Source organism: Carlito syrichta, unplaced genomic scaffold (genome assembly GCF_000164805.1).
Source record: "Carlito syrichta isolate Samal-C Ts95f unplaced genomic scaffold, Tarsius_syrichta-2.0.1 Scaffold303676, whole genome shotgun sequence".
Classification (NCBI taxonomy): Eukaryota; Metazoa; Chordata; class Mammalia; order Primates; family Tarsiidae; genus Carlito; species Carlito syrichta.
This window is the reverse complement of record NW_007247772.1, coordinates 220,382-235,636: the sequence shown is the minus strand read 5'-3', so window position 1 is coordinate 235,636 and position 15,255 is coordinate 220,382. Positions and strand designations below refer to the sequence as shown.

The 15,255-nt window shown below is 43.3% G+C and overlaps 1 protein-coding gene across 5 annotated transcripts in view; it reads left to right on the top strand.

Annotated features, from left to right (window-relative positions):
- The window catches only part of DLG3 (discs large MAGUK scaffold protein 3), a 55,486-nt gene that overhangs the window by 28,597 nt on the left and 11,634 nt on the right, over positions 1 to 15,255 (top strand). For all 5 annotated transcript variants that reach the window (XM_008059021.1, XM_021712868.1, XM_021712867.1 and 2 more), the window contains 3 exons: positions 1,701 to 1,815; positions 14,240 to 14,416; positions 14,656 to 14,731. In XM_008059021.1, coding sequence (XP_008057212.1) covers positions 1,701 to 1,815; positions 14,240 to 14,416; positions 14,656 to 14,731 — 368 coding nt within the window. The remainder of the gene's footprint in view (positions 1 to 1,700; positions 1,816 to 14,239; positions 14,417 to 14,655; positions 14,732 to 15,255) is intronic.

Genomic DNA, 15,255 nt, shown 5'->3' with positions numbered 1-15,255 from the left:
CTGAGCCCTGGAGTGGGACCAGTGCCCAGCGATCTCTAGAGGTGGACCGGCCTGCTGCTTTGCTCTTGGGCAGACCAGGGCTTCTATGAGAAATCTATCACTACTCCTCTACCTTTAGATTGAAACGCTTCATTGATACTGAGTGTTGCTAGGTAACCTTCAGAACTGGGACATTGTCCAGTAGTTGTCTCTCTCCCCCTCCCCCATCATTAATGGGTGAGTCAGTGACTTAACTGCTTCCTCCAGGATTTCAGGGATGTGAGTAGGTAATGAGGACAAATCACCATAACACCAGCGCGTGATGAATGAAAAAGCACATGAATTTAATCGGGTTGCTTTCATTGATATTACAGCGAACAAAAAGAAACTTGGTTCAAAAGAGGCTACTTGCATGACTTAGAACTCCATTCCCTCCCATTTAGGTTTTTAGTATTTCCTCTTATACCCATCTGAAGGTCAGATTGCTTTGCTTAGGGAAGGGGGAATGTCAGGTGTTGGAACAGGTGTTTTGTTTTCTCCTGTAGAGCCCTACAGAGTAGGTGGGGATGCTTCTTGCCAGCTATCCATGGTGCATGAAAATGCTTTTGTGGAATTTTCCCCTGGAAGTGTGTTTATTTTTTAAAGCAGTTCCCCAACCTTCAACCCCTAGTATAAATTTTGACACCCTTTAAAATCAGATTGTCAAAGTGAAGTATGCCTGTTTTCCACAATTTCCACAGCCTGTGCCTTAGATATACCCTATTTTAGCAGCAATTATAGACTTGAAAAATGTGTGTGCGTGCGCGCCTGCATGGTAAATATGAATACTGTATTTTAAATGTATTATAAGCATGGCACAGCAAAGCAGCCTATAAAAAGCCTTTTATAATAATTGTATGGCTAGAGTTAATTCTTCTATGTCATGTTTTCTTAAATTGGGCATAAACCTATAGTTACATTTCCAAAGTGATAAATCTGTTTCAGGCTCTTGTGATGGTCTCAGTGGGCTACAAGACTGGGCATGGACTTTTGACCTCACTGACTAGATGATTACGGAGGTGTCCACAACTTTCTAGGTTTAGGAGAATTTATGTTTTGGTATTTAATTGTTACTAAAGCCAAAGGGGCTCTTTGTTGAAAGAGAAATAACTCAAGAGAACGTTAATTCTTCTCATATGGTTGTGAGGTTTGTTTTTACCTCTGCACTGACTTCCAATATCCCTCCAACCCACTGCAAAAAAGTCATCCCGAAAAAATTGTACTCCTTGCCTAACAAAGATGATGGCCTCAGGTCCTTTCCAGCCCCTCCACTCTGTCTCAGGGCCATCTGTTCTCTGCAATCCGCTTTTTGGGAAAGTCTCCTTTCCCATCTGCTCTCCTTGGGCCTTAGTGTCAGCTCTAAGATTTATAAAGGTTGTACTGGAACCTCTTTCCAGTTGTTATTTTTTTAAGGATCAGTGAGATTTTGAAGCAGATAAGAGCTTTTTCCATTTGACATGCCCAAATGCTACTCCCTTTTCAGGTGCATTCTTTCTGAAGATGGAGGGAAGTCTGTCTTTCTGTACTTGGAGGAGGAACTTAGCTTATCAAAGCAAAGATTAAGTGGGTTGGTTCTGGCTGCTTTGAAGCCAGCTGTCCTGGCTGTTTGGTGGCTGACTTGCAGGCTCGGGGGAGCTCCTTGGGTTCATTTTCCTGTCTTTTCCCTTGTCTCCTTGACACAGAGTACAGTCGCTTTGAATCGAAGATACATGACTTGAGAGAACAAATGATGAACAGCAGTATGAGCTCTGGGTCTGGGTCCCTTCGAACAAGTGAGAAGAGGTCTTTGTACGTCAGGTAAGTTGCCCTTTTGAGCACCAGGCCTTGTGCCGGGTGAGAGGAGGGAGCTCTGTGCCAACCTAGCCCTTCTTGTTTAACTAGTGGAGTAGGGAGTGTATACTCCCAGTACTAAAATAACACTTCTCACTGTATTAACAGTGGGGTAGGGAGTGTATACTCCCAGTACTAAAATAACACTTCTCACAGGTTGTATATTTTATGGTCAGTATCTCCTCCCTTTTGTGAGTTGACTTCTTCCTTTTTGCTAATGAATGACTCAGTACAGGAAAATTTCAGATTGCTCTAATTGTAAAAGACTGTTGGGTGATTGTTGCTAGTCAGCACTCAAATAGCAGTCAAATGTTCAAAGTACTTTGCTAGCAATCTGTGCTTTGAAGGGAAAACTTGCCACCCCCATCCCTTCTACATATGCGTAATAGACAATCAGGATTTGTATCTGAGCATATCAACTAGCATAGTGTTCTGGTACAGGGTCTCTTTCAAGAGACCAAAGAACTGACAGGTTGCTGCATTCTGGATGTTTCATTGTGTTTCCATACCCCCTCACCACCCTCTGCACTGGTCTGCTATGTCTATGAATCATGGGATGGGATGGTGTATGTTCCCTAGGAAGAGGGAGTGGAGGGAACAGATATATAGCAGTGAGTGTATTGCAGCTGAAAGCTATTCTGAGATATTTCCAAAGTTGAGCTTCTGACCCTTGAGACATAGTATAATACTTGGTCAGGTAAAAGTACGAACCTCCTGGGGAATTGGACTGCCAAATGAACACTATGGATAATTCCCTTCCTCCTGCCTTGGCTTCCTGGCAAAACTCCCAACAGTCTGGTGCAAGTACATTGTATTTCTCCAAGGTTAAAATCCTTAGGTAGTGGGGATTACTCTCCTGAGCCAGAAGTCACTAAGGTGTGTGTTTAGTGCTTAGGTGTGGGATTGTATCAAACTCTTGGGTTGAACTTTTTCTAGTGTCCTCTGATACCTGCTAGGGGTGGGGAGGCTACATTTGCTAGTTGCCTGGCAAAGTGAGTACTGCTCTGTCCTTGGGGTGTAAGCTAACTGATGTCAATGCTAATTGCAGTTCTTCTTGTGTCTGCTTTTCTTTTTCTCCAGTTGGTAGTCTCTGACTCTACTATAGGGAGCAGAGCCGAGGGAACCCGTCTCTGAGTCTGAAGCCTATTAGACCACTTCATGTTCTTTACTTTTTAGAGATGTGATCTCATTCTGTTGCCCAGGCCGGGGTGTAGTGGCATGATCATAGCTCACTGTAACCCCAAACTCCTGGACTCAAGCAGTCTCCCTCCTCTGCCTCCCAAGTAGCTGGGACCACGGGCATGTGCCACCATACCCGGCTAAATTTTATTTTATTTTTTGTAGACTAGGCCTTGCTATGTTGTCCAGACTGGTCTTGAACTCCTGGCCTCAAGTGACCTTTCTGCCTCAGCCTCCCAAAGTGTTGGGATTATAGGCTGAGCCACCACACCCACACCCAGCCCATGGTCTTTTCTAAAGTGAGTCCTCAACTCTACTCCTTGTGTGTTGAGCATTTGCTGTACTCACCTCCTACTGTGAAGGGAGAATGGTAGGAAGCCTGGACTAGTCACTGGCTATCTTTCCAGTCTCCCAGAAAAGAAAGTCCTTCTTTTCTGTCACTAAAGCCCTTGTTCTGGGTCTGCAGCCTAAACACTGGGGCACTGATGGTGGGAGTCAGAAACATGCTGTCGCCCCCCCCCCCCAATGGGTAATGCTTATGTGACTTGGTCAGGATTGTTCCGTTCCTATGCTTCCAGCCCCCTCAGATGTGGCACTCCAGTGTGCGTGGGAAGCTTCTCTTTAGGCAAGACAGTTTCTTTGGAGAGCTTTATTTTTAGATTTCCCCTCTCTGCCTATCCTGTGCTAGAGTTCTCTCTGCCTGGGCAGGGGGAGTGAGGCTCCCAATCTTGGAACACCCTTCACTGACCCAGGCAAGTGATACTTACATTCAGCCTAACTCTGGGAAGGAGAACGGAGACCACAACTCTCTGGTGAATCAGTTTATATAATCTGCCCTTAACCTTGTCTAGATGACATCTGTATCCTCTGAGGAAAGTAGATTATGGTTTAGAAAATAGTGACCATTTGTGATCACTAGATTTAATCAAGGAAAATAATATCTACGGCTAAAGCAGTGAGCTGAGTTTCTTTGCTAAGCTATTCCCTTTATTGGAACCTGGCTTGCTCTCTTACCTTTCCTGTTTTGGGCCTTTCACTCTACATGTCGTTCCTTTTCTTCAATATGTAAACATTTAAGCTTCTTCCATTCTTAAAAAGAAAAAAATTCCCTTGATGCCAATAGTCCCTTAAACTACTATCTTTCTTCTTTTGCTGACTGCATTTGCCAGGTTATTCACTAGGAAACACAAGTTCCTCAAGATGTTAATAAGTTTTGTGTGAAAAATTGATAGTTCAGTAAGTTGGGTAAATGCAGCTCGAGCAGGGTTCTTTCCTGTAATTAATTTCCAGGAGGGACTATACTAGGCAGTGTTACTAAAAGATATGAGCATGGGAGCCTTTTTTGGAGAAACCTATCTTAACATCCAGATTGGGCAATCTTGGAGTTGTCTATTGATTTTTTTTTTTTTTTTTTTTTTGAGTTGGAGTCTCACTCTGTCACCCAGACTGGAGTGCAGTGGCTGCTCCCGGCCACCACAGCCTCAGCCTGCTGTGGGCTCCGGTGATCCTTCCACCTCAGCCTTCCAAGTAGCTCGAACCACAGGCGCGCGCTACTATACCCGGCTAATTTTTGATTTATTGTAGAGATGAGGTCTCACCAAGTTGCCCAGACGGGTCTTGAACCCACTGGCTCAGGCAATCCGCTCACCTCAGCCTCCCAAAGCGCTGGGATTACAGGCTGAGCCACCGAGCCTGGCTGGAGTTGTCTATTGTTACTTGACTGAAAGGAAACATACGTCTGCTTTTCTGTGTGGTGGTATGGTTCTGTGCAGCTCTGGAAGGCTCCAGAAAAGCAGAAGTCTGATTTTGTCAGGGATCAGCAAGTGACCTCTTAGTCTTCAAATTCAGCAACTGGTTCACTGGTTCTCTGACATTGCTTTGACCTCTTCACCACATTTGTTTCCATGAATTACCTGTTTGCTTCTTTAAAGGCTGTCTTCGTATCTTGCTGACTATTCCTCAATACCTTTCATTAGCTTTGCCTCCTAGGTGGCAATGTCATTTATTTTCATAACTTCAAATCCTGTCCTGTCATTGTATAAATGACATTCCTGATCTTTTTACTGAACTCCAGACCTGCATATCAATGACTTGCTGGACGTGCGTAAATAAAGCTGCCCTCCCAGTGCCTCAAACAAGCAGCATGTACTTTCCTTATCTAAGTTAATTGCCTCACCCTATCATGTGGAAAGGGATTAGATTGTTCTGTCACCCAAAGCAGATCTCTGCTCAACCTGAGGAAGGAAGAGCTAATGATTAAAACTGTTTGAAAATGGAATGAACTGCTTCCGGATATAGTAAATTTGTTCTTTTGTCACTTGAGATGTTACAGAAGAGGCTGGGTAACTGTTTGCCTGAGTGTTGCAGAGGGGGTCGAATCTAAAGTAATAATCTAGGCATAATCTACTCAGTTTTCACTACTTCCCCAGTGTCTTCAGGATAAAGGGGAACAAGTATTTAGGGAACACCTACTATATGTCAGGACCTTTGTTATTCTCTTTAAATTACTTTTAAAACCCTTTTAATAATACTACAAAGTAGGCATTATGAGTCCCATTTTGGAGTTGAAAAAACAGACTCTAGTTAGCTAAGAAGTGCCAAAACTGGACTTTGAACCTGGTTGCTCTGATTATAAAAAGTGGTTTGTTTCAGTGTTTCCCCAGCTTGCTGATAGGAATCAGTTGGAATGCTAGTAAAAAATAAAGATTCCAGCTAAGTGCAATGGCTCATGCCTATAATCCCAACACTTTGGGTGGCCAAGGTGAGAGGATGGCTTGATGTGAGGAGTTCGAGACCAGCCTGGGCAACACAGTGAGACTCCTCCCATCTCTACAAATACTACTAATAATGATGATGGACAGGTGCAGTGGCTCACACCTATAATCCCAGCACTTTGACAAGCTGAAGTGAGAGAATTGCCTGAGCTCATGGTATGAGACCAGCCTGGGCAACTTGGCAAGACCTCATATCTACAATAAATAAAAAAATTGGCCAGGCATGGTGGCGCATGCCTGCAGTTCCAGCTACTTGGAAGGCTGAGGTGGAAGGATCAACTGAGTTCAGTAGGTCAAGGCTGCAGTGGCCATCAGCCTGCCACTGCACTCCAGCCTAGACGACAGAGTGAGACTCTGACTAAAAAAAAAAAAAAATGATAGTAATAATAAGCAAGGTGTGTCGACAAATGCCTGTAGTCCTAGCTACTCCGGTGATAGCTTGAGCCCAGGAATTAGAGGTTATAATGAGTTGTGATCATGTCACTGTACTCCAACCTGGGTAACAGAGAGAGACCCTGTCTCTACAAATAAATAAATAAAAATGCAGATCTCCAGGCTTCTAGCAATTTAGATTCACCTGGTTTGGGGAATTGTATGTTTTTAACAAGCAATCAGAACACTCAGGAATGACTGCTTGTGTGTCACAATAGACATTTGTTTCTGTATCACTGGAACAACTAAACAGTACACTTATTTTAGCTCCTGCTGTGTGGAAAGCAGTAAAGCACAAGGCTAAGAATTTGGGCACAGTTGCAGAGGTAGATTAAAGGAAGCAGCAGGTGTGGTTCCTGCCCTCCAGCAGCTTGTCATCTCCCCAGAAGAGATTGAGCAACAGGTAGTTAAAGTGAAGGAACCCTTTTCAGTTTGGATTTCACCTCTGATTCTTTTTGCTGTTGTTTCCCCTTCTGATATGTTTCTCCTCCTTTGCCTTTCCCTGAGTATCTTTCCCCCTCTGGTGTACATGGGTTTGCAAAGCTATTTTGAAGTAAATAACACTCTCTTAGAGCTGCACAGAGGCTATCACAGGTGAAACTGGGGAACTGCAGCTGTACTAACCATAGGGGATATGGGATTTGTAGAGCAGGTAGCAAGAGAAGAAGGAACAGATAACAACAGTATTTGGAAAATGAAATGATTTTAAAGTCTCCAGTGACTTAATGGGAAAGGCTTTTCCCACACTTCACGATGCTAGAATCATTTCTTAAATGGATGAGCAGAACACCTCAGTCTGCCTAGTCTAGTGCTTTTGCTCTGCTGGTGAGCGTGACATGCTCACTGGAAAAGTCCACAAAAATACACCTCTTTTGAGCCTCTTGCTCAGGGTTGGGATGGCTAGTTGTGTAACTCAGGCCATTCTGTTGTGAAGCCAGTACATGTAGGTTAGAGTTCCAAGGATGACCTTTTTCTATATTTGTATTTTATTATATTTATCAATTTATTGAATGAAAGAAGGAAAGACCTTGTCCTCCAAAGGTTGCCAAGAGGCTTGGTAGAACATTTGTGGAAATAGCTTTTGAAAGTCTATTCAGGCTAGCCTGGCTGCATTCTTTGCAGCCACAGGACAACATTCAGGCGGTTTGGGAGTCTGGGCCTCCTGACTGACCATCTGCCATCCCAGTCTTCTTCCCAGTCTAGGAAGGAAATATGTTGGGGAATCTGTAGTCTTGACTTAAGAAATTATGTCAGAAATATTGGCTTGGTCATCAAAGAAGGCTAGAGAATGCTCCTTCCTGTCAATAAGCAGACATAATTGTGCAACTACTACTCTGTGCTTTGTCCAGAGTGGTACTTGGTGGAGCCTGACTTGGTTTTGCTCATTAATGAGTTTCAGTAGTGGATTAAGATGCCAATAGGGTATTGTTGGCAGACTTCACTGTCTGACAGAATTTGGAGATGATAATAATCTTAATTTTAAAAAGCAACAACAATGTGCATAAGTATTTCAGAGGGTGGAACAGTTTCTTGTATCAGTGATTTCTGAAATTGCTTGTTTCCCAAATTCTAGTCCTGGGCCTGTACTTGGAATCCCTCAGTTTATCCTGTCATCTGCAGGTGCTGTGAACCCCGAAAAGTCATTCGTTGTGGGCTGATTGGTCCTTGAATGCCTCTCCAACTTCATAATTGCCCTCTAAGGCCTGAAACTTTGAAATGGACCAAGGGGAAAAGTGCCCTTATTTGCTCTCCATGTCCCCATCTTCATGGTGCACCTGGGAGACCCGACTTGCTGCTACCTGCACTTGCTCCTCTTGTGATGACCCACTCTATGCCTGCCTGGGTGTTTGGGCTTTTAGGCTGCTCATTAGAGGCCACTAGAAATTTTAGCTTTCTCACTAGGTCAGGGGCTGGTGAGTAACTGCTGCTTTATAGCTTCCTGTGCATGCTTTAATACAGACCGAGCAAGAAATGGGCTGCTCCATCTTCAAATAATGTGTGCCCTTTATGTAGTATTTTTTGGCCAAAGGAAGAAAGTGATGTTTTAGACCCCAACTACTATGGGAGGGAAATGCAGCGGGAGAACACTCTGAGAGATAATCACTGGGAGAGTATTCTGTGGGCCCCCCTCCCATAGCCTGGTCCCATCTACCATTCACAAGCACTCACAAGCACCCAAGAACATAAGACATAGTCTCAGTCCTCAAAAGGCTTTCACTTTGGTGCTATAATATGAAATGTCAAAAAACTTTGCAAGAATCAAGTCGCAATAAATAGAAAAAAAACGTTGCTGCCAAATACATGGTATGGATTTGGAAGCAGGAAATTTGGAGTGGACAGGATCATAAAGTACGGAGAGACTTGGGCTGGGCCTCATAGGAGTTGCTAAGGTAGGTGAGGGGATTGACAGCATCTCAGACTAGACAGATGGCTTGAGCAACAGGTAGAGAGGTGGGCATAATACCAGGTGAGTTCGGGAAGCAACCCCTTGCCTTTGAGACTGTACTGCTAAAATGTTCTTATTTGCTTTACATCAAGAAACCTGCGTGACCAGTTTCCTTGGTAGTGCCGTTTTCTTTGCGTTCTGGTTCACTAAGACACCATGGTGGCTGTGCCAGCTGCTCCTGATTTCTCTGGATCTCTCTGGCCCAAACCTCACAATTTAAGATCTGGACTACAAAGACCTTTGGCTGATAATCTGTTTACTTTGAGCTGATTATATTATTGCTTTCCTATCGGGCAGAGAGGTCCCAGCTGAAAGGAAGATTTGACAAAGTCCCCCACCCAGAGTATGTGCATTATCCCTGTGGGAGGGCCATGCATCTCTTAGGGATGTTTTAAAGGTCACCTCTTAACTATCTTTCAAGACCTTTGGAAACACTTTCTCCTTAGGGAGACAGCCAGTGGCCTGGAAAGCTAGAGTGCTGAAGATTAGCCCAGGAGCTCAAACCCTAGTCCCCTGGGAAGTTGTAGCTGCCCTTTCATGGTGGTGTGACAGCTCCAGAAAACTTCTTTGTTGTCTACTGTCACTTTGTTTTTACATACTTCATTTTCCCTGGACCACAGTCTTTACTCTGCTCTTAAATAATTTAATATTTTTCTGGCCTGGCCTCAATGTTTGAAAAGTTGCAGGAATACCCAGGGTCTGGCTCTCTCTGGCTTCATAGAAAAGGAGGAACATATTCAAGGGGCAAATCGTCTTTCATGTATATCAAGCCCTTGACTTTGGGCTGGGGATGGTAATATTTCCATAAGTTTTGTTCTCTCGTGGCACAGTGTTTTCCTCTGACCCGACCAGTCTTTACTTAGAGGTCTCCATGGAATTCTTTTTATCTAAACCCAGAAAGAGTGAATTTTTGAAGCCTTTACTTTTTCCACACACCATTTTGTCAGATAAGCTGAAACACACACACACACACACACACACACACACACACACACACAAATTTTTGAAGCCTTTACTTTTTCCACACACCATTTTGTCAGATAAGCTGACACACACACACACACACACACACACACACACACACACACACACACACACACACACACACACACACAACACGATAAGACCAGGGTGGCATATGGTTAATTACAGCCTTTCTTTAGGTGTCTGGAGACAAATAGGTTTTGTTTTCTTTTTTCTTGCCCACTCTTTTTGAATCAGAGGTTGAAATGGTTGGTTGCTGTGTCATGTGGGCTTGCAGGTGTAGGATTTCAGTTTGGGGGACTGTGGTTCAGCCTAATTTAAAAGGGGCTGTGTCTGCCTTGACTTTCTCTAATGCTTGCCCTAGGGATAAAAAGGGGAGGGGGAGGCTATATCAGTGTTGTGCAGAAAGGTATTCCTTCCTTCTCTTACCAGACCTAACATGAGGCATTTGTAAGAAGGTAAAAAACCCTGTCAGCTCATTAGGATTCCAGGCTGTTCCTAAGAGTGACTGTCACTGCTAGATGGCCACAATTTAACATGCTTGCTTCTTAAAGGTCTTAGAAAGGTAGTTGATATTTTTACAAAATTTATGTCTAATTTACAAAATACCTTTTTTGAGCACACGAAATATATGTCATGTGAGAGGTTGTTCGATTTTAATATTCTGGCCTTTACTTGTTACTGGGTTAATTTCCACATGAAAGTGTAGCCTAGTAATTGGATAAAAAAGCAGAGGCAATGAAGTTGGTCACACAAAGCCTAATTAATGAATGTCAGACTCCTTAGCTGGACAATCCAGGCTGTCTACTATCAGGCCCCAACTTGCCACCCTTTGCAGCCCACCCAGATGTGGATGCACTGCTGATCTCTGAACATATCCAGTACTTTTTGCCTCCAGGTCTTTACTTATATTGTTCCCTCTAGCTGAAAGGACCCCTCCCTGTCTATACCTTTTGAGATCCTGAACCTTAATTGAGGCCCAATTCAAAAGCAATACCTTCTCTAGCCTCCCCAAACTAGATGTGATTTGTACTCCCAGTGAATGCTTTTAGGCCTTGGTTTGTCCTCCTATTGGGCATCTTGCTATGACATATTCAGTATACCATCCTGTCAGATAGTAAGCCAGGAATTTATTTTCTTTTGTATCGCCCATATACCTAACATAGTGCCAGCATAAAGAATAATCACTAAGTATTTAAATAGTGAAAGAATGGTATTTTCTAGACATGCAAGTGGAGAATTAACTTTTTAAAAAATACACATAGGGCCCGGCGCTGTGGCTCATGCCTATAATCCCAGCACTTTGAGAGGCAGAGGTGAGAGGATTGCCTGAGCCCACAGGTTTGATACCACCCTGGGCAGCTTGGCGAGACCTCATCTTTACAATAAATCAAAAAATTAGCCAGGCGTGGTGGCGTGTGCCTGTAGTTTCAGCTCCTTGGAAAGCTGAAGTGGAAGGATCACCTGAACTCAGCAGGTTGAGTCTGCGGTGGCCGTGAGTGTGCCACTGCACTCCAGCCTGGGCAATAGAGTGCGTCTCCAACTCAAAAGAAAAAAGCCACATACAAAATAAAACAAATAAATAAAAATACATGTGACTATGACTTAGATACCTCATAACATTTTCTGAGATTTAAGAACCCTAGTCTGAGAGTCACCTGCCATGTAACTCTAGATGAGGCCCTGCGTGCATCTGGGGACTGGCTTTCATAATTTGTGAAGACGTGTTCTAGCTCTTAGAGTTTCAGCAGGAAAAAGAGGCAAAGTGGATTTAGAGAAAATCCACATCATGGGTTTGAAAAACAAATAAAAATTATGACAAAGGGAAGGATTGTTGAAGGAATTGAGAATGTTTAGCCTGGTAGAAAGGACCTAGGAAAGACCCAGACTCATTAAATGCTAGAGCTGAAAAGAAACTTAGGGAATATCTAAGGGATTTTCTTTATTAGATAGGAAGTTGGACAAATTGACCTCTAAAGCACCACTGTTCTGCAGAGTTCTTTTTCTATTTGCAGTTCTGATTGATAGAAAAGGAAACTCTTGTTAATTCATTTTTTTTACATTCCCAACTGAGCAATAATATTATAGTTTAGAATTTCAAGCTCATGTTTCTATGCTTTTAACAAAAATCATAGCTAAAAAAGTATTGTCTATCCTGTTGTTCAGTATTCCTTGTTCATTCATCATTCACAAATTCATGAAACAAAATCCAGATAGATTTGGGTGCCACTTTTTATTAGGAAATTGGAATTGTAAACTTCCTTTTTTGCCTTGTTTGCCAGGGAGCTTAGAGTCAAATGTATCATCTGAAGCAAATGACTCAAGTCAGTGCTTGGTATATCTGTTTCCCTACTTTCTATTTTAATTGACTTAATATTTTTTGAAAATGGCAAAAGGAACACATGCTGTGGCCAAAAGACAAACCAAACAGAATTCCCAGTGTTCAGAGGTAATTAACTACTGGCAGTCTTGTTGACTTTGCTCTATTTCTTTTGTTTTTACTTAGCTTGTGCTATGTGTGTTTTAATGTAGTAAGATACCTGAAATTCATCTTGGAAGTAAATTTTTATATTAGTTTTATTTGAACCTCTGATGTTTAAAAAATTATAAATAATTAGATTCCTGGCATCCAGAAAACATGTTTACATCAACTTTGCCATATGTACTACAGCTGGTTACTGCTGTTGCCAAAGGTCAGGCATGGTTCTATGAGGTGCTAAAATGTGTCTTGTGTTTTAAATTGATAACCAGTAAACTCTACCTTCTAATCTACAAACTCATCCTATTCACTACTAATTGATTTTAACATCTTCGTTCCTTACCTCCCCAAACTAATTTGTGCTTAATTCAAGTTCTGTTATTTTCCTTACTATATTTGTCCCAATCTTTGAAGCCTACAATGACATTCAGTGTTTCTTACTGTCACTGAGAATAAGGTCACTTTATGGTACTCATCTTAGCAGGAGCGGCTGACAGAACACCTTCCTTGCTTTAGGAAACACAGGGCTCAGGCAGTACAAATGCATTCAGATTTGATTCTGTCACACAGAGTGCCTTGCGGACAGCACCTCCTTATCAACTGGCATCTGCCACTTACTCTCTTGAGTGTGTAAATTGAGGGAAATAAAGGGCTTTTTGTTGGAATTTGGGTATTTTCATTTTCAAATCATCTGACACTGATTTTTAAAGATTCTGTTTCAAGAACTTTAAATAGTAGATGGGTATTTTACTCTCCATGGTTTTATGACATCCTGTCTTTCACTTGGGCTTGCACGTGGGGAAACCTTTTGCTTGCAGCTTCCAGTTGGGCCACAGACCACAGCTTTGCAGGTGGAAGTTGAAGTCTTAGAACTGGGTTCTGGGCAATCTGCTGGGTTGTGTGTGCAAAAGTATAAAAAACACTTTTGTTAAAAGAGAATATGAAGAAGACAGAGCCTAGATTGTAGGTAGAAAATACAAACTTCTCGCCGAAATCACCCATTTGTGGTGACTCCATATGAGGAGGGGTTCACTGGGGTGAGAATGGTAGAAACTCTTATCTAGGTGGGTTTGTTCCCTGAGCAGGAAGCTCTGGTGTAAAGTACCAGCCTAGACTCACCAGAGCTAGTCAGCAATGGGCCCTGAAGGATTGAGCTTGGAGCTTTGGTTTAAATTTGCCTCCAAGTCCTCCACATCCACCAATTTTCTCATTGCATATGAAGTCAGGTTAGTGTTCCTGTGACTCTTTTGATGTGTCATTCTCACATTTTCAGGGGCTACTAGATCAGATCTATTTAAGGCCTTCCAAAATTTGCCTCAGACTTGCATTTCCAACATCATTTCCAAGACTTCCAGCAGCAACTAAGCTGGTGTCCTTTCCCACAAACCTGGATGGTATAGTTCCCTCCCTCCCTTCCTTTCTATCTCTTCACTCTTCGTGGTTTATAGCATGTCTTGTCAGAGGACCTAGGTTCCTTTCTAGGTTAGTTAGGTGTATGACCTAGTCGGAGTGTTCTTCCTCCCTGGGCCTCTGTTCCCCCATATGTAAGAGAAAGAGACTGATCTAGGAGACTTCTAGGGTTCCTTGTGAGGGACAACATCAGTCTTAGCTTTTTTGCCTTGGCTGCCCTAGGACACAAGGCCCCTTCTTTTGTGATTTGCAGTATTTGCCATTCATTGTTTTAGGATTGTAGTTAACACTTTTTTGTCCTCTCTTCAACTGCTTTTTGAGGATATCTTTGTAAACTGAGAAAGCTCTCTGGTAGAGCTAGTTCCCTAGGATGTGTGTGAGGGAGAGGGCTATTGAGTGAGTTCTGTTTTGGACTTCTACCTTGTATCCAGAAGTGGGAGGAGGTGGGATTTGTAACAATTTTCCCTTATGCCCCTTCTTGGGAGAATGGGATGTTTCTTTGAAAGGGTGGTACGTATTTACTACTTTGGGACTAGAAGAAGGATGCAGTCTACTGGAGATTCCTTCTGGTTTGCTGTGAGGCTGCTGCGTCTGCGCTGTTTGGCCTGCCTCTGCTGGTCTTTCAGGATGCCAGTCTCCTGGCATTTAGGGTTGGATGATTACTTCATTTTCCACTGTGCCTTTCAGGGCCCTGTTTGATTATGATCGGACTCGGGACAGCTGCCTGCCAAGCCAGGGGCTCAGCTTCTCTTATGGTGATATTCTGCATGTCATTAATGCCTCTGATGATGAGTGGTGGCAGGCAAGGCTGGTGACCCCACATGGAGAAAGTGAGCAGATTGGTGTGATCCCCAGTAAGAAGAGGTGAGTTGTCATGACTATGAGCAAGGTCTTTCTGCCCTCTTGCTGGTATTTCTTTCTTGTTTTCCTGTGAGAAGTTGCTTGAGAGTCACATATGTGCTTTATGATTCCTTTTTGGTAGAGAGTTGGTAATCGACATGGTTTTCCCTCAGTGAGCCAAAAAGTGGCTGCTATGCCTGCTGCAACTCACTGCTAAGACCATATACTGGCAGTAACAGCACTTCTTTCTGACTCCAAAACAGGGTGGAAAAGAAAGAAAGAGCTCGATTGAAAACCGTGAAGTTCCATGCCAGGACAGGGATGATTGAGTCTAACAGGGTAAGTGGGGACCCCCGAGGAGGTCAGCCAGTATGTGAAGAGGGGTAAGAGGCTTGGAGTTTGATCTATGTGTAAGAGAACTGGGGAGCACAAAAGAAAATCTCTTTTTCAGAGGGCTGGCTCTGTCCTGTCAGAACATTGACTTTTTCAGAAAGCAGAGAGAGCACTTAAAGTCCACGGCTAGTGTGTGCTTTTGCCCCCTGGGTACTGGCTCTTGAAAATGTGTTCGACTTGGACTGTGGAAGTCTTACTTGCTTGGGGAAAATGAAACCACTCATGGGTGTCTCGCTGGCTACAGACCCTGTCGGAGCTGTGGGGACCTTGAACAGAACCTGGCCTCCTCATCCAGCCAGGAAGTCCAGCCCCAGATTTCCCTCCCCTCTTCAGACCACCCAAGGCAGGAGGGTTCTCCATTTACTCCTTTTCTTCTATGAGCTTCACAGGCCAAAGAACTTCTGGAGCAGTAGAGGGAAGAGAGACATGGAGTAGATGACTCTGTGTATATTAATGGCACCTTAGGGCAT